This window comes from Erpetoichthys calabaricus, chromosome 8 (assembly GCF_900747795.2).
Source record: "Erpetoichthys calabaricus chromosome 8, fErpCal1.3, whole genome shotgun sequence".
NCBI classification, from domain to species: Eukaryota; Metazoa; Chordata; class Cladistia; order Polypteriformes; family Polypteridae; genus Erpetoichthys; species Erpetoichthys calabaricus.
This window is the reverse complement of record NC_041401.2, coordinates 174,904,086-174,924,244: the sequence shown is the minus strand read 5'-3', so window position 1 is coordinate 174,924,244 and position 20,159 is coordinate 174,904,086. Positions and strand designations below refer to the sequence as shown.

General features: G+C 41.8%; 1 protein-coding gene across 1 annotated transcript in view; it reads left to right on the top strand.

Annotated features, from left to right (window-relative positions):
- The first annotated feature begins 9,121 nt into the window (after positions 1–9,121).
- The window catches only part of ptpn11b (protein tyrosine phosphatase non-receptor type 11b), a 181,572-nt gene continuing 170,534 nt past the window's right edge, over positions 9,122–20,159 (top strand). Inside the window, exon 1 of the mRNA XM_028807847.2 lies at positions 9,122–9,306. Within this exon, the coding sequence (XP_028663680.1) occupies positions 9,293–9,306 (14 nt within the window). The 5' untranslated portion in view covers positions 9,122–9,292. The remainder of the gene's footprint in view (positions 9,307–20,159) is intronic.

The window sequence follows — 20,159 nt, the reverse complement described above, 5'->3', positions numbered from 1 at the left end:
ATTTTCCCAAAAGTCTTGGCAATCATTGAGATGTTTCTTAGCAAAATTGAGACGAGCCCTAATGTTCTTTTTGCTTAACAGTGGTTTGCGTCTTGGAAATATGCCATGCAGGCCGTTTTTGCCCAGTCTCTTTCTTATGGTGGAGTCGTGAACACTGACCTTAATTGAGGCAAGTGAGGCCTGCAGTTCTTTAGACGTTGTCCTGGGGTCTTTTGTGACCTCTCGGATGAGTCGTCTCTGCGCTCTTGGGGTAATTTTGGTCGGCCGGCCACTCCTGGGAAGGTTCACCACTGTTCCATGTTTTTGCCATTTGTGGATAATGGCTCTCACTGTGGTTCACTGGAGTCCCAAAGCTTTAGAAATGGCTTTATAACCTTTACCAGACTGATAGATCTCAATTACTTCTGTTCTCATTTGTTCCTGAATTTCTTTGGATCTTGGCATGATGTCTAGCTTTTGAGGTGCTTTTGGTCTACTTCTCTGTGTCAGGCAGCTCCTATTTAAGTGATTTCTTGATTGAAACAGATGTGGCAGTGATATCAGGCCTGGGGGTGGCTACGGAAATTGAACTCAGGTGTGATACACCACAGTTAGGTTATTTTTTAACAAGGGGGCAATTACTTTTTCACACAGGGCCATGTAGGTTTGGATTTTTTTTCTCCCTAAATAATAAAAACCATCATTTAAAAACTGCATTTTGTGTTTACTTATGTTATATTTGACTAATGATTAAATGTGTTTGATGATCAGAAACATTTTGTGTGACAAACATGCAAAAGAATAAGAAATCAGGAAGGGGGCAAATAGTTTTTCACACCACTGTATATACATGCATACAGTACATGCGAGTGAGTACACCAACATATAAAAAAGTGAGAAAGACAGAAGTCAGGAGCAAAGGGGAATGAGAAAAAACACTAATAAGAAAGTGCTTCTAAAGAAGCTGAGGGAATGTAAAGGAAGATTTTTTTCCAAGACAATGTAGTTTAAAGAAGTGACAAACCCAGGCATATGCTCATTATGTATACATAGGGAAAAGGAGTTAGAAATGTTTTATGGTTGATTTAAATAAAGTGTTGTAATTTAAATTAGTCTCTAAATGACCTAATAAATGCCAGTAAAAAAATACATCAAAGACAATCTTTGCAGCTTAATTACAGTCATATGAAAAAGTTTGGGAACCCCTCTTAATTCTTTGGATTTTTGTTTATCATTAGCTGAGCTTTCAAAGTAGCAACTTCCTTTTAATATATGACATGCCTTATAGAAACAGTAGAATTTCAGCAGTGACATTAAGTTTATTGGATTAACAGAAAATATGTAATATGCATCATAACAAAATCAGACAGGTGAATAAATTTGGGCACCCTAACAGAGATATGACATCAATACTTAGTTGAGCCTCCTTTTGCAAATATAACCGCCTCTAGACACCTCCTATAGCCTTTGATGAGAGTCTGGATTCTGGATGGAGGAATTTTTGACCATTCTTCAATATAAAATCTCTCCAGTTCAGTTAAATTTGATGGCTGCCGAGCATGGACAGCCTGTTTTAAATCATCCCATAGATTTTCGATGATATTCAAGTCAGGGGACTGTGACGGCCATTCCAGAAAATTGTACTTCTCCCTCTGCATGAATGCCTTTGTAGATTTCGAACTGTGTTTTGGGTCATTGTCTTGTTGGAATGTCCAACCTCTGCGTAACTTCAACTTTGTGATAGATAGATAGATAGATAGATAGATAGATAGATAGATAGATAGATAGATAGATAGATAGATAGATAGATAGATAGATAGATAGATAGATAGATAGATAGATAGATAGATACTTTATTAATATTAATCCCAAGGGGAAATTCACATTCTCCAGCAGCAGCATACTGATACAATAAAACAATATTAAATTAAAGATTGATAATAATGCAGGTAAAAAACAGACAATAACTTTGTATAATGTTAAATGTTAACGTTTATCCCTGCCCCGGGTGGAATTGAAGAGTCACATAGTTTGGGGGAGTAACGATCTACTCTGTCTATCAGTGGAGCAGGACAGTGACAGCAGTCTGTTGCTGAAGCTGCTCCTCTGTCTGGAGATGACACTGTTTAGTGGATGCAGTGGATTCTCCATAATTGATAGGAGCCTGCTGAGCGCCCGTCGCTCTGCCACAGATGTCAAGCTGTCCAGCTCCATGCCAACAATAGAGCCTGCCTTCCTCACCAGTTTGTCCAGGCGTGAGGCGTCTTTCTTCTTAATGCTGCCTCCCCAGCACACCACCGCGTAGAAGAGGGCGCTCGCCATAACCGTCTGATAGAACATCTGCAGCATCTTATTGCAGATGTTGAAGGACGCCAGCCTTCTAAGGAAGTATAGTCAGCTCTGTCCTTTCTTGCACAGAGCATCAGTATTATCAGTGACTGATGCTTGAACATTATCCTGAAGAATTTGTTGATATTGGGTTGAATTCATACGACCCTTGACTTTAAAAAGGGCCCCACAGCATGATGGAACCTCCACCAAATTTGACAGTAGGTGGCAGGTGTTTTTCTTCCGCCATTCAAAGCACTTTTTGTTATGACTAAATAACTCAATTTTTTTCTCATCAGTCCAAAGCACTTTGTTCCAAAATTAACCTGGCTTGTCTAAATGAGCATTTGCATACAACAAGCAACTCTGTTTGTGGCATGAGTGCAGAAAGGGCTTCTTTCTCATTACCCTGCCATACAGATGTTCTTTGTGCAAATTGCGCTGAATTGTAGAATGATGTACAGATACACCATCTGCAGCAGGATGTTCTTGCAGGTCTTTGGAGGTGATCTGTAGGTTGTCTGTAACCACTCTCACAATCCTGCACATACTGTCTGCTGCTCCTATATTTTACTTGGCCTGCCAGACCTGCTGGGTTTAACAGCAACTGTGCCTGTGGCCTTCCTTTTCCTGATTCCATTCCTTACAATTGCAACTGACAATTTAAAACTCTGAGATAGCTTTTTGTAGCCTTCCCCTAAACCAGGGGTCTGCAACCTTCACTATCAAAAGAGCCATTTTGCCCCCTCTTCCTCCAAAGAAAAATAGTCTGGAGCCGCAAAACATAACACAGCTTATAAACTTTTAAAAGTTTTAATCTTTTTTTAGATTTTACATGTTACAACCACAGAATACAACAAACAGAAGTGCAGTGTGCATGTGTAGGCCTACTTTGAAATAAATTTAACTGAACTCTGCAGGCCTATTTGAGTCCTTCCTATACCTGTATAAAATTAAAATAAAAACTAGCCCACTTTAATATAAATAAAACATTTAGCTGTAGCTTAGCAGCTTTAAAAAAGTAAACATAAAATTCCATTTCAGTGTGCTCTCATCCTCTTCAGGTTTCCCTCTCAGCCAGCAATCAACTGAAGCACCTGAACATACAAAAAAAACCAACATCAGCTCCGGGTCTGAAATAAATGTGTTTTTTTTTTTTTTTTTTAAATATTAGCCTATTAAATGCTATTGTTCTCACCTGTTTAATGTGACTTCTGTTTCTGAAGTTCGCTGCAGATCATCTCTAGCACTTTGAGCTACTTTTTGTATGAAAATGTGCTATATAAATAAATGTTGTTGTTGTTCTATGTCGGGGCTATACGATGTGACTTTGACCTTCACACAGGACTGCAGGCTCATGTGTGAGGTGGGAGAGATATTTGGACTTTATGAAGTTCATGCTTGAGAAAACTTGCTCACATAAGTATGTTGAGCCAAAGATGGACAGGACTCCAAATGCATATTTTTTCATGTTCATATATGTTTCGGGAATGGCACTCCATGTATTGAAAACAAGTTTGTCGGGTTTGGGGAGGTTTTCAATATCAGTCCATTTGTGCTCTTTAGCGAGAGTAGCCTTCTGACGGGCGACTTCTTCAAGATCCGCTGTCAGGCATTTGAACTTGGACACCCATAAATCTTTATCCGCTATGCGGCCAGTTCAATTTCTAGATCGGGCTTACTTACTCCTGTGAATGCGGATGTGTTCAGCAGGGATGGGTCGATGTCCAGGGAAGGAGAGAGTGTTTTTTTTCTTTCTGAACTCACTGAATCTTTCTCTAAATGCAGCTTGCATTGCAATAATTGTACGGTGGAAATAATCACAATTTATGTGAATGTTCACTGCTTTGAACTCTCTCAAGGAGGGGAAGTGAGAGAGTGTACCTTTCTGTACATCTCTGGCAAACACTGTCATCATGCGCTCAAACACCAAAACATCCTACGCCAAAACATTTAAAGTCAGAGAATAGATGCTCTGATATTTTTATGAACGATTCTTTCATGTATTCTCCGTCTGTGAACGGCTTACCCCTCCTTACGATCTTTTGAGCTGCCACAAAACTAGCAGCTGTAGTTGATTGTGGAGAAGTGATCCACTTTTTGAAAGTATGTTTGCTCTGTTCAGCTTTCCGTTGCAGTTCCCAAATTGCTCTCTTTCGCTCATTTTCACTTGGGTATTTTTCAGTGAATGCTGAGTGCTTGTTTCGAAAATGTCTTTCAACGTTACATTTTTTGTTGTTCGATAATTTATCGCCACATATTAAGCACACCGGTAAGCCAGCGTCGTTGGCGGTGAAGGCAAATGCTTCTGTCCACGCAGAATTAAACTCTCTGTTCTCTTCTGGGATTTTTCATTTTTGGGATTTATTCATGGTTAGTGCAGGGGTCGCACACTCCAGAAGCCACCTGCAGGTAAAGGCGAGGGCTATAGACGTAGATGTGACGCATATTTTAGTTGACAAATTATAAATAAAAAATAAAAATTAGATGTTAAAGTGTATAACAGTAGTAGTAGTAAATAAACATTATATATATTACATATATTATATACAAATTAAATTAAGAAATTGCCGTTATTCATTTTCATGTTTTTTTTTTTTTTTGTCAAGGCCAAAAGGAGCCATTACAAGGAGGCTGAAGAGCCGCATGAGGCTCCAGAGCCGCGGGTTGCCGACCCCTGCCCTAAACCATGATACTGAACAATCTTTGTTTTCAGATCTTATGAGAGTTGCTTTGAGGATCCCATGCTGTCATTCTTCAGAGGAGAGTGAAAGGGAAGCACAACTCGCAATTGACCACCTTAAATACCTTTTCTCATGATTGGACACACCTGTCAATGAAGTTCAGGGCTTAACGAGCTAATCCAACCAATTTGGTATTGCAGGTAATCAGCATTGAGCAGTTACCTGCATTCAAATCAGCAAAATTACAAGGGTACCCAAATTTTTGCACAGCCAGTTTTTCACATTTGATTTAATTTCATACAACTACCGGTAAATACTGCTTCACTAAAAATCTTTGTTCGGAAAACACCCCAGTACTCAGATGTTCCTAGGAAATTAAAGAAATAGCACTGTTATCTTTTTTGTTGAAAGTAAATTATTATGCAGGCCGAGAGCGGTTCCCAAACTTTTTCATATGACTGCATATAGGCTTATACGAAAATATACAATTAGAATAAAAAATGTACTTTTTGTTGATGCTGTTTTTTTTTCACGAATTTTTCACGGCTTGAGCTTTTCCCAGAGGAGGCCATGCAGTACATGTCAGTGAAACAGTACAAAAGTAATTTTCTGACACTGTGCATTTTATTACAACACCAAAATACACCAATAGCCTGCTCCATCACTACGATTCTGTCCACGCACTAAGGTCCACCAATACTGACAATCTCAATGCCCCAAACTGTGCTGTGCTCTTTGGGTGACAGAACCTTCAGCTTTATAGTGTCCAGACTTCGTAAAGACCACCCTAAATTAATTTGATCAGCTGACTCAAATAGTGCAAAAACAATTTCAAACTCATTTATTCAGGAAGGCATTTAACTTTTCAAATTCTGACCTTTCTTTCAGTTTACCCTCTCAGTCCAGGAGCTCAAGATGATTTGCATTTGTATCACTATATATGCTATTTGTTTAGGGTCTTCTTGTTATATTTGTATTTTTATTCTAGTTTATTTTCTGTTGTTCTAATTCAAAGCTTTGAGTTTCCTATACTTATGTTCATTAAGTGTTTTATGCATATTTTATTTGAATCCAATGCTATATATGCCCTGTTGTTCATTTTGAATTTATGTGAAGTGCACTGAGCATGGGAAAGGTGTTATATAAATAAAATGTCATATTATTAGTAGTAATAGTACCATTTTCTCCCTGAAAGATAGCTACAGCAATTTGAAAAAAACAAACAAACAAGCAAATCAGTATCACAAAGGCGTTGTCCTCAAGACATTATGTCTTATTGTGATTTTCATTGTGATAGACGGCCAGCAGTTTAACCCGGCCAGGATGCCCACAGTGTGGAAGGATGGAGGAAGGCAACCTTTTTGGGACATTACTTCTCTTATGATGTTAGATGGCAACTTCCCTACAGTGTAGCAGTGCCCCAGATTCCCACAGGGCACTATTGGACATGGAATTCGGCAACATAGCCCTGCTGGATATTGTGGGTGCCAGTGCTAGAGAATCGGAGGAGTCCTGTCTCATCCATAGCCTGGAAGTACTCCCAAGTCACGAGGACAGAAACCCCAAAGTACTTCCGGGTTGAAGTAAAGTCAAGTTCTCCATCCGGATCAAGGACTATATAAAGGACTTTTGTGAACCCAGCAAGTGAGTCAGAGTAGGGAGGTAGTAGACAATGCTTGCTGGAAGGTGTGGAGGAGATAAAGAGAGAATTGTGTGTTATAATTATTGTATTTACTTGCCTGTGTATTGTGGGTCTGGCACTTAGGGCACTGTTTATAAGAAGAAAAAGAATTAAAATACTTCTTAGTACTTTTACCTGGTGTCCTGAGCATCTGTCTGTTGGGTTAGAGGAGCGACAGTGCCCTCTACTGTCACATCATGCACCACTATGCAAGACTGTACTAAAGTTTTAAAAAGTCACTGATGAAACCTTAAACATGCTCCATTCATCTTAAAAAAGCAAGGAGTCCTGGTGCAGAAAGAACAGGTATGTAATCTGAAAATCTGTTTGTCAAATGTCTGTTGGCCTTGTGTTGACCAGCCAACCCCTGGCTGCATGGAAGTCAGTGCAGCTACCAGATGTGCAGTGTGTAGTTTGAGTGTTCAGTCTGTGTTATTGTGGCTTGTAGGGAATCCCGGGAATAAAACTGCTGTAATTCCCAGGAAAATGGGAACGGCCAAGCTCGCATATATATACATGTAAAAGTGTAAAAATCGATCAAGAAATAACAGAGTTATAGTTGAAAATAATTAAGGTGGCGCCATTGCTGCAGCTTGCACTTTATCAGACAACAGCTTTGAACAGCAACTTGAAATTGCAATGCGTCAGTCTGTTGCATCCGCATTATCTGTGCCAAGAAACTTGCCATCACAGAATGATGACAAGAAACTGGATGCATCAGTAAAAGCTGGAATGGCGGTGTTTCAGAGCAACAACAACTGCGGGTGTTGTTTAGAACAAGTGTATCAGTATTTGATGATTGTGCCGCCTACTTCAGTGGAGGCAGAGCGTGCTTTCTTAGCGGCTGGCGTACTTCTGCATGAAGGTGTGCTCTAGCCTGGACGACCGCACACTGGAGACGTTGTGCTTTCTACGCTCTTGTTACTGCAACTAACCAGATACATGTACTTATATGACAGCAAGAACTGCTTGTAGATAAGGTTAGTCTTTTATTTGTGTCAACATATTTCATTATTTTATGAAAAATTAATGATCGGTCGTTCTAAAACCGTTCACGTGAGATGCCCGTGCACAGTGTCATCACCGGGCGCCCAGGATTCCTGGGAATGAAATGCAGGATTCCCAAATTCCCGGGAATGAATAAACCCGTCCGGGAATGGATTCCCTAGTGGCTTGTCCTTTTTCCCCCTCAAAGCCATATGATTCTAAACTCAAGCTGTTGCTGTTTTAATCTGGGCAATTCATAACCAACAGATTTTTCTGAGCAACAGGTGGTTGTGAGACTCTCTTATTACTTCACGTTTAAATGTATTTGTCAGATAATGACATTGTCATTGGGTGTAACAATGATCTGATGCCAATCAAGATAACACAGGGACCAGAATCCCACTGTATGAAAACTGATTCACTTTTTGTGAAATGAAAGTTCTTCATGAACTTCCATGTTTTGGTAGTCAAAAGAAGGTCAGATATTATTAGTTAGGTATGTTAATATTTAGATTAGAGAAATATGTGCACATATAGGAAAATGCTGGTATGGCCCCACCACAATTTTCATACCAAAAATGCCATTGGAAATTTGTGACATAATTTTGCCATACAAAATAGTCTGGGGAAACCCCTGGGTCTCCAAGTGCAGGGCCGATGGCCTCTGAATCTCACACCCTTGATTTAAATTTGGACTTGGGTATGATAAGTACATTTAAAAAATGCCTAGCTGGGATAACTGCAGATACACTGTGGCTTGGAGCCACTCTGTAATCCTGCTATGTACTGAACATGTTTGAAACGTGCTGCACTTCTGGCACATACCTTATGAAAATGACAAATCTGTCGAGCCACGCATGGCGACCCACGGAAAAGATCATGTGGCTGTTGGTTTGGCTTCATTCTCCACCAGGATGTTCTTGCAGTTTCCTTAAATTTGTCAAGAGTTCACTTATGGAAGTTGGAGTTGTCCCAGTCAAAAATTGGGGAGTCCGCTCACCCTAAACCAAGTGCTCCAGTATTACAGAAGTCCCACTCTCTGTCCAGAAACGTCATCTGTAAATTGTTATCGAGACACTGTCTAACAAGGTTTTAAACATAAATCCTGTAATTTAATGTCGGTCTTGTTAGCCACATGGTAAAAAAAACTGCCTGCGAGAGGACGAAAAATGGAAAGTACGACACTGCATTACCCCGAGGACGCGGGCAAACAGTGGTCACCACAGGTTCGCAAACGGTGGGCAACCCTGAATAAGCGACCCACAGATTCTCCGGCTCATAGACACTGGAGACTTCAAACATGAAAACTTGAAAAAGCGAACTTGTTGTTGCAAAGACGCTAAGAATCTTTGAAGTAAACAGGCGTGTCACCTTGGCGCACGGATTTGAGCGGGATGACTTCGAGATGAAGGCGTGCTGTCTTTTTAAGAGAAGGCGCGCACGGCGCAGAGAGCGAGTGAGAGAGAGAGAGAGCGGACTGAGGCACTGACGGGCAGCAGGAGGAGGAGTGGTGGTGGTGCGGCGGCGGTGAGCGACCGACCGACTCAGCCAGCGGCCTCGAGCGCACAGCCAGTGCAGCGCTGCCATCCGAGGGATTGGCGGCGTCAGCGGCGGTGTCGTTCCCAGTAGCGACATGACGTCCCGCAGGTAAGCTAACGCACACGCGGCTTTTTCACACTCGACCTTGCTGTGTGCTCTCGGGCCGTCTTTGCTCTGCCTGGCCCGATCCGAGGGACACGCGTGTGTCTTTGCGCTCGCCGGTGACGGGGCGCTGTGATTTACATACTGGGTGGAAAGGTGCTAACGCCACACATGAAGGATAGACTGGCTGCGTCCGGTTTTGTGGTGCAAAAGACGAGGTGGCTGTCTAATCAATTTACGTGACGCCGAGGAATTCTTTGACGAGCATAGCCCGGAATGCTACAAAATAGCGCGCGAGCCCGTCGGCCCGCTTATTTGGGGTCAGTCGTGCACAAGTTTGCGCGTACACGCGCCTCAGAAAGAGTGTTTCGGAACTTCTCAGATACCAATAGGCATTAGCTGATTGTGCCTTCCTGCCTGGGGGACAACAGGTAACCTTGTTACAAAACTGTTTAGCAGTGGTGCTGTAGTGGAGAAAAGGAAGAAATTAGTGGACTACATAGACTTGGGCGTAATCACGCTGAAAAAGAAACAGATTATGGGTAATCAAGAACACAGAGGAGCATTCAGTTTAGCAAATGTAAGGGGGTCGGCTGTGTCAGATGCCAGCCTAGATATGTAACATAGCATGCAGATGTGGCCAAATAAACAAGACCGTCACTCAGTTAGGAATCCGGGTACCAGTAAAGCAGGTTTAAGACTTTGGAGTTCAAAACTAGAGGATGCTGGTTCAGATCCCGTTACTGAGATCGTGTGAAGTGCCTGTGAAATGTTGAAAGTCCCATTGGATAAAGGTGACGGCCGAATAAGTAAACAGTAAAGAGCAATTCAGACACTGTATTATCAACCGTAACGCGTGTAAGTAAGTAGGCATATGAAATTGCCAGTGTGTTTTAAAAACAAAAACAAACAGATGTACACTTCTGCCCATTAGGAATCTGGGCACATACACTGTATTAGTTTGGTAATAAATTAAGGTAGTAGGCCGTTCAAGAACACAGTAGAGTAGTGGTACCCAAACTTGGTCCTGGGGACCCACTGTGGCTGCAGGTTTTTGTTCCAACCAGATTCACAATCAGCGATAATAATCGATAACAACTGATCTCATTTAGTTAGCTGGTCTTTTTTACTCTTCTCTTATTGTGCGTTTAAAAAAACACAACAGTGTGGTTTTTACATTTATAAATATTTCTATTTTTTTCTAAAGCTATAAATGCTTAACACTCTTTTGTTGTTTTCCTATTATTTTCCCCTTTTCCTGTGTAGTTTGCTCCCTTCATTTAACCCTAATAGAGACAACAGCATAGCAGACACCCAGGATGATGAAAGCTGCAATGACTTCAGTGTTAGACCCACTAATTAGTAAATAATCAATTAAATATAGATAGATAGATACTTTATTAATCCCAAAGGGAAATTCACATACTCCAGCTGCACCTTACTGATACAAAAAAACAATATTAAATTAAAGATTGATAATAATGCAGGTAAAAACAGACAATAACTTTATATAATGTTAATGTTTACCCCCCCGGGTGGAATTGAAAAGTCGCATAGTTTGGGGGAGGAACGATCTCCTCAGTGTGTCAGTGGAGCAGGACAGTGACAGCAGTCTGTCGCTTTAGCTGCACCTCTGTCTAGAGATGACACTGTTTAGTGGATGCAGTGGATTTTCAATAATTGATAGGAGCCTGCTGAGCGCCCGTCGTTTGCTTTTTTCCATTTAAAATGCTTTTATTCCATTTAAAATTTTCCATTTATTTCTGCTTACCAATAAGCAGACTACCTGGAAAAGCAGAATGAAATTTAGGTTGAAAATACTGGTAACGACTAAAAAATCTATAAATTCCCCATATAACTGCTTATTACATTTTAGTAAAAATCTTCCAAACTTGGTTTGTAATTTCTACATTGACTCCAAAACACAGAAACTTGGAAATAATGGCTCACTTAATTAGACTAAGAGTCCAATGAAAAATGGAAGTTGGTTGGAACAAAAACCTGCAGCCACAGTGGGTCCCCAGGACCGAGTTTGTGAACCACTGCAGTAGACCATTCAGCTTGACAAGAAAAGAAAGGAACACATTTTGCTGTCCAACTTGCAATGATCATGAACTACATAAGATGACTAAATAACAAATGGATGTTTGGAATGGCATATTTCTGTGGTAATTCAGTTGTACAAAAGTCTTTAGCAAGTAAAACAAGAAACTGAGATACACAGATCTGTGGTAATCCAGGAAAACAACTGAGTAAATTATGTCTTTAGTGGGAAATGTGAAAGATGGTACCGTTTCAAGCATAGTGGGGCATGCAGTTTTGTCAGTAAGTGAAAGTGACACACAGGTCTGTCAGAAGTCAGTCCAGACACACGACAGAACTTGTAGGTGGGTTTATGGGTTAAATGGACATAAAGCCCCGTCAGTGGGAATTCTGGACACACAGTTGTTTAAACAGGATACTACTAATAATAATCATTCTTTACATTTATATAGCACTTTTACAGGTTAGTGAATAATCTAAAGTCATGATACGATATTTGGATGTGAAAGAAAGTGACAGGGGTTCATCACATTGTGGTAATGTAGACAATACAAATTAATTCACAGAACAAAAGTACATAATTAAAATAGTCCCGAAGCAAGATTTCGGTCATCAACTGGACAGCAACAAAGCTCTGTCAAAAGACAGCCCAAGTATGCAGCAGTACATGTAGGTGAGCTTGTGTGTGAGAGAGAGAGAGAATACAGTATTTTGCTAATTATAAATCTGGTAACATGGGTAAATTTATAGAGTAATAAGGCACAAAAATTATGGATAATCCAAGCTCACTGTGAAGGATGCAAATTTGGCAGTTTGGACAGATCTGCTGTAATTTAGATTCACAGGTCTTCAGTAAGAAGTAAAAACATAGTGCAACAAACATTTCTGTTTTAATCCAAACACAGAACTGAGTAAACTGGTCTTCACAAAGTAAATGTGGTAGATGAAGAATAACCCAGCATGCAGTGCAGCATACAATTTTGCTGATAAATAATGGTCAGGGCATATAGGTTTCTTAGAAATCAGTCCATGCACAAAACTGGACATGCAAATACAAGTTTATAAAATAATACACATTAATGAACTTTGGCTCACAGCTGAGTAATATGGGCAAGTAGGGCAAGATGTTAAGTAATCCAAATAGACTGTGAATCATGCAGGTATGACAGGAAATGAAAGGGACATACAGCTCTGTGGTAGATTTGCAAGTGCACATGCAGCCTTTTAGAAATGAGATGGCAGACATAGTTCTTTTTAAGCATGAAGTAAGGTATGCAGATATAACTGCAAATGAAGTGACACACAAAAACAACCCCCCCCCCCCCCCCCAGTTAAGAATACAGGCACACATTTTTGCGTATGCGAAATCTAATAATCCAAGTGAATATGCTGTGGGGAAATAGGGAGAATGTATGTAATCCAAGAAGGAGCTGGAAAATGAGGGTTTGCTAATGGGTGAATATGGCACACAACTCTGCCAGAAGGCATTCAAGACACAAAATTAGGCATGTGGATTTGCTAATGTTAAAAGGGAAAAAACAGTTAAATAATTATGAAGCTAACTTTGACTTGATCCTGGACACACAACTGCGCCCAAACTTCCTCAATAAAATTGCAGGTCAGCAATGACAACAGCAAGTCTCAACACCTTTTACAGTGGGCAATCCACATTTCCAATAAGACAGTCAAATGGATATTTAAAATATGTAGTTTGGCTACTAGGTAATTCATTTATACAAAGGTACATGCAGATTTGAAATTTAAATGGAAAAAAGACATGCAGATCTTGTTTCAAAGCAATTCAGATGAGAATTTATCTCTTAACAACACGAGAAGTAGATAATGAAGCTCCACCAGAGGGCAAACCAAACCTGCAGCATTTCCCAAGTACAGGAAAGAAAACTGTGTACAGAAATGTATCCTATATGTATTCATAACATTTTACTCTTGCAGAGAGTAAGCCACGAATATGAGTTCTCATGAAAAAAAAAAATTGATGTGAAGGTCTTTCAGGACTAAAAACAGTAGACAAATCAAGGCATTCCATTGAAAGGAGCTAAGCTCTGCACACAAAGTTGCTTTAGAAAGTTTTAGATGGGAATTTGTAAAGTAACTTTCTTAGAGAAAACAAAATCAACCATGCCACTGACACTGATACTTTTTTAAGAAATAAAAGGATTTCTGTGTGAAATGTATGATGGACAGCTTCATAAGCCAAGATACTTGTTAAAGGATTTTTGTATGAATTTTGTTACCACTGCAGTTTAATAGTATGATAGAATATATTGTACTGATATAATAGAATTTACTGTATATACATAAGTGCTATTAATATTTTTGAAGTCTAGTACAAATGAGTAATATAATAATTGGACATATATTTTAGTATCCGTTTTTCTTTGCCTGTTATAAATTTTGTATAAAGTAGTCTGTAAAATGTACCGTGTAAAAATGATCTCTATAGTTAGTTGTAAAACAATAACAGTGTAATACAAATGAGGCAAAACCTACATGCATGACATCAGCTGAAGACTGAAGTTTCCTTGCCCTTTTAGTGTTTTAGAAAGTAGGACTTTAATAAACTTCAGATTTTGAAAGGGTTAAATGGCCTATTCTTGTCAAAATTGTTCTAATATTTATGGTTTTAACGTTAAATTTTTTATAGCTTTGATGCTGTCATGTAGTCTGTAAAGCTCATATTAGAAATTAATATGGTCTTTTAATAGAACTTTTATTTCATATAGCACCTTTCTTTAGTGAACACTTTTTAATGACAGAGAAAGTACAATTGCTTAGATGTACAGTATATTTTTACAGCTGATTGCCGAGGGTAACACAGTGAGTAAGAGATGGGCACTGAATTGGCACCCTTGAATTTAAGTTTGAGATATTTTTACACTGTACTGTGATTGTTAGCTATTTTATGGACCATTTAAAGTTGACATTTCTTGACACTTGTATAGGTAAGTGTTTAAGTAATAATTTTATTCAGGGTCAGGTCAAATGTTCAATAAGTTTTAACATGGGAAATGATAATTGAATCCCCTTTTCACCACCTTGCTGTGGTTAAGATTCACTGCAGATAGTTGTAGGTTTTTTAATCAGGTGAACTGGTACCAGAGGAAGTTAAAAGGTTTCTGCTACATCTGTTACTTTGACTATTAAGACTATCAATACAAGCAAACTTTCCTTTTTCAGACAGTATGACTGAATTGTGCTTTTGTTGTTTGGCTGGATTGAATGTTGATAATATTTTGAAATAAAAGTTTTAATTCCTTCCTTGCTGCCAAGTGTTGATCTCTTTGTTGATTTATTAGCAGAAAAGAGAGAACACTAGTTTTGCTCTAGATATGTCACTGTGATCCAGTTGACTAAACTGATATGATAGGATAGGAATTAGGTCAGCATTACTTTCTAGAAGCTGATTCATTAATGCTGTCTGTTGGAAGCAAATTGAATAATGAAATGACAGCTTAAGAGGTGTAGGGGTCCAAATGAATGTTTGGCAGGTGGTAGATGACAATCTAAGTGACCGGCAAAGAGTGCAAAAGCAACACATTTAAAATGTTACTATTTACAGCCAATATTTTGAATATGCTTGTAAGGATCAAAATTTGTGCCTTTGATGTATTATTAGTTAATAATTGAAATCTGTTGTTAATCAGTAACAACTGGGACATCTCTTAAACACATATTGTCTAAATATCTGTTATAGTAGTTTTTTTTACCTTTTTAAAAAAGGTAACATTTCTTTATAATAAAAGGTAACGTTAATTATAATGTTAATTAAACTTTTAAAGTTAAATTTATAAATAATTAAAAATTTCAGAATAATAAATGGTTAAAAGAGTAATCCAGATATATGTATGTATACATAAGTGTAGAGTGACAAATTTTAATGTGTCAAAGGTGGGAAAAAAAAAACTACTATGAAACAATACTAGTCCTGAACTTGTAGCATCGTCCACCCAAAATATATCAAAACTGTTTAAGACCCTTTTTGATAATGTTTATACCAGGACTGTGGAGTCGGTAGATAAATCCTGCGACTCCGACTCCTTAGTTTCCAGTACTTCTGACTCCGACTCCTCTGTATTTAATATGCTAATGTATTTTCCATGTTGATTGAAGGAAGGCAACATACACGTCATTTAACCACAGAACTACTGGCTGGGAAGCTGACTCTCTACCATATTGGCCAGTTTAAACAAAAGCCAAGAACCCCTGAACACATCAGGCCATAGCACACACCTCCACCTACATCATTACACTTGTTTACACTCAAATGAACTTGTTAAACGCAATAAAATGAAAACACTTCTTGTAATGTACCATAATCCAGATAACAATATGTGAATGTCGGGTTGTATAATTGCTCATCCGAACTTCACACTAGTAGTAACACAACTATGCACTGGGCTTTATTGTTACACCAGAGAAGTACTTAGTTATGACTATTGTTTATGAAATGGGACATTTGAACTTGCTGTATTGTTTTTTCATTACAATTTAAATTTATTAGGAGTCGGAGTAGGTACATTTTTGCCGACTCTGACCCCGACTCCACATTGCCAAAATTGTCTCCGACTCCACAGCCCTAGGTTTATACTAGTGTAGTTTAAGTGACGCAAAATTAATATTTACTTTTAAGAAGTATTGTACTGTACATATATTTCATAATAATAAGCTAAAAAAAATGTATTAAAATGAAACATTTCAAGATGCTTTGATTAGGTAACGAGATAAATAGGGGATTGAGAAAATAATTATTATGAAAACAAATAATTTTCTTTCTTCATATTGAGTGTAAAAGTAAGTCCTACAGTTCAATAGAAGTGCAGTTATCTAATGCACTGTGCCTCTGACAAATAAAGTCACAGAGGTACTTGTCCATCTGAAAATACTGGGTTAAACTAATATTGTACAATGTAGCATTTTGGTGGTGATATTAAGAGGTGTAAGAATAGTTGCTTGGCAATTTTATGACATAACAGCTGTTATTAGTTTCAGATTAATTTATAATTGATCCATTGTCTCCCGCTTATCCGAGGTCGGGTCGCGGGGGCAGCAGCTTGAGCAGAGATGCCCAGACTTCCCTCTCCCCGGCCACTTCTTCTAGCTCTTCCGGGAGAATCCCAAGGTGTTCCCAGGCCAGTCGAGAGACATAGTCCCTCCAGCGGGGCCTCCTCCCAGTTAGACATGCCCGGAACACCTCACCAGGGAGGCGTCCAGGAGGCATCCTGATCAGATGCCCGAGCCACCTCATCTGACTCCTCTCGATGCGGAGGAGCAGCGGCTCTACTCTGAGCCCCTCCCGGATGACTGAGTTTCTCACCCTATCTTTAAGGGAAAGCCCAGACACCCTGCGGAGGAAACTCATTTCAGCCGCTTGTATTCGAGATCTCGTTCTTTCGGTCACTACCCATAGTTCATGACCATAGGTGAGGGTAGGAACATAGATCGACTGGTAAATTGAGAGCTTCGCCTTGCGGCTCAGCTCCTTTTTCACCACGACAGACCGATGCAGCGCCCGCATTACTGCGGATGCCGCACCGATCCGCCTGTCGATCTCACGCTCCATTCTTCCCTCACTCGTGAACAAGACCCCGAGATACTTGAACTCCTCCACTTGGGGCAGGATCTCGCTACCAACCCTGAGAGGGCACTCCACCCTTTTCCGGCTGAGGACCATGGTCTCGGATTTGGAGGTGCTGATTCTCATCCCAGCCGCTTCACACTCGGCTGCGAACCGAACCAGAGAGAGCTTAAGATCACGGCCTGATGAAGCAAACAAGACAACATCATCTGCAAAAAGCAGTGACCCAATCCTGAGCCCACCAAACCGGACCCCCTCAACGCCCTGGCTGCGCCTAGAAATTCTGTCCATAAAAGTTATGAACAGAATCGGTGACAAAGGGCAGCCCTGGCGGAGTCCAACTCTCACTGGAAAAGGGTTCGACTTACTGCCGGCAATGCGGACCAAGCTCTGGCACCGATCGTACAGGGACCGAACAGCCCTTATCAGGGGGGCCGGTACCCCATACTCTCGGAGTACCCCCCACAGGATTCCCCGAGGGACACGGTCAAATGCCTTTTCCAAGTCCACAAAACACATGTAGACTGGTTGGGCAAACTCCCATGCACCCTCCAGGACCCTGCTAAGGGTATAGAGCTGGTCCACTGTTCCGCGACCAGGACACTGTTCCTCCTGAATCCGAGGCTCGACTATCCGATGGACCCTCCTCTCCAGGACCCCTGAATAGACTTTTCCAGGGAGGCTGAGGAGTGTGATCCCTCTATAGTTGGAACACACCCTCCGATCCCCCTTCTTAAAGAGGGGGACCACCACCCCGGTCTGCCAATCCAGAGGCACTGTCCCTGATGTCCATGCGATGTTGCAGAGGCGTGTCAACCAAGACAGTCCTACAACATCCAGAGCCTTGAGGAACTCCGGGCGTATCTCATCCACCCCCGGGGCCCTGCCACCAAGGAGTTTTTTGACCACCTCGGTGACCTCAGTCCCAGAGATGGGGGAGCCCACCTCTGAGTCCCCAGGCTCTGCTTACTCATTGGAAGGCATGTTAATGGGATTGAGGAGGTCTTCGAAGTACTCCCCCCACCGACCCACAACGTCCCGAGTCGAGGTCAGCAGCGCACCATCCCCACCATATACAGTGTTGACACTGCACTGCTTCCCCCTCCTGAAACGCCAGATGGTGGACCAGAATCTCCTCGAAGCCGTCCGAAAGTCATTCTCCATGGCCTCCCCAAACTCCTCCCACGCCCGAGTTTTTGCCTCAGCAACCACCAAAGCCGCATTCCGCTTGGCCTGCCGGTACCTATCAGCTGCCTCCAGGGTCCCACAGGACAAAAGGGTCCTGTAGGACTCCTTCTTCAGCTTGACGGCATCCTTCCCCGCCGGTGTCCACCAACGGGTTCGGGGATTGCCGCCACGACAGGCACCGACCACCTTACGGCCACAGCTCCGGTCAGCTGCCTCAACAATAGAGGCACGGAACATGGCCCATTCGGACTCAATGTCCCCCACCTCCCTCGGGATGTAATCGAAGTTCTGCCGGAGGTGGGAGTTGAAGCTACTTCTGACAGGGGGCTCTGCCAGACGTTCCCAGCAGACTCTCACAACACGTTTGGGCCTACCACGCCTGACCGGCATCCTCCCCCACCATCGAAGCCAACTCACCACCAGGTGGTGATCAGTTGACAGCTCCGCCCCTCTCTTCACCTGAGTGTCCAAGACATGTGGCCGCAAGTCCGACGACACGACCACAAAGTCGATCATCGAACTGAGGCCTAGGGTGTCCTGGTGCCAAGTGCACATATGAACACCCCTATGCTTGAACATGGTGTTCGTTATGGACAATCCGTGACGAGCACAGAAGTTCAATAACAAAACACCGCTCGGGTTCAGATCGGGGAGGCCATTCCTCCCAATCACGCCCTTCCAGGTCTCACTGTCATTGCCCACGTGAGCATTGAAGTCTCCCAGCAGAACGAGGGAGTCCCCAGAAGGTATGCCCTCTAGCACCCCCTCCAGGGACTCCAAAAAGGGTGGGTACTCCGAACTGCTGTTTGGTGCATACGCACAAACAACAGTTAGGACCCGTCCCCCCACCCGAAGGCGAAGGGAGGCTACCCTCTCGTCCACCGGGGTAAACCCCAATGTACAGGCTCCAAGTCAGGGGGGCAATAAGTATACCCACACCCGCTCGGCGCCTCTCACCGGGGGCAACTGCAGAGTGGTACAGAGTCCAGCCCCTCTCAAGGAGATTGGTTCCAGAGTCCAAGCTGTGCGTCGAGGTGAGTCCGACTATATCTAGCCGGAACCTCTCAACTTCGCGCACTAGCTCAGGCTCCTTCCCCTTCAGAGAGGTGACATTCCACGTCCCAAGAGCCAGCTTCTGTAGCCGAGGATCGGACCGCCAAGGTCCCCGCCTTCGGCCACCACCCAACTCACACTGCACCCGACCTCCTTGGCCCCTCCCATAGGTGGTGAGCCCATGGGAAGGGGGACCCACGTTGCCTCTTCGGGCTGTGCCCGGCCGAGCCCCATGGGTGCAGGCCCGGCCACCAGGCGCTCGCCATCGAGCCCCACCTCCAGGCCTGGCTCCAGAGTGGGGCCCCGGTGACCCGCGTCCGGGCAAGGGAAAATGCCGTCCAAAATTGTTTTCCATCATAGGAGGTTTGTTTAACCGCTCTTTGTCTCATCCCTCACCTAGGACCAGTTTGCCTTGGGTGGCCCTACCAGGGGCATAAAGCCCCGGACAACAGAGCTCCTGGGATCATTGGGACACGCAAACCCCTCCACCACGATAAGGTGGTGGTTAAAGGAGGAGGCAAATATCATTTATTAAATATTAATAATGAAGTGAGGTGCTGTATGTTTTCCATTGGAGCTGTTTAAGACATAAAAGTCATTGTAAATCTTCAAAAATCTGCACCTGTTCAATTAAGATGTCTGTCTTTTTAGCAGTTATTACTATAGTAGAAATTCTCTTACCTTATGTTTACTTGTAGTATTTTTTTTGTTTGTTTTTGTCTTTTATTTAACAGTGAAATCAAGAAAAAAATATTTTTGCTTGAAGCATAGTACATGGTGACTTACAAATTATGAAAAGTGGTTTGTTGTATTTTTTTTTTTGGTTTAGACAAGAATTCCATCTTTGAAAAGCTCTGGTCATTTACTGACAGAATTATTTGGGATACCTTTTCAACATTGCATTGAATAGTCATTGTTTAGTCCTCAGCTTAAATCCTCTGGGTTAATTTTGTAAAAATGGCAAGTTATAGCATTTCTT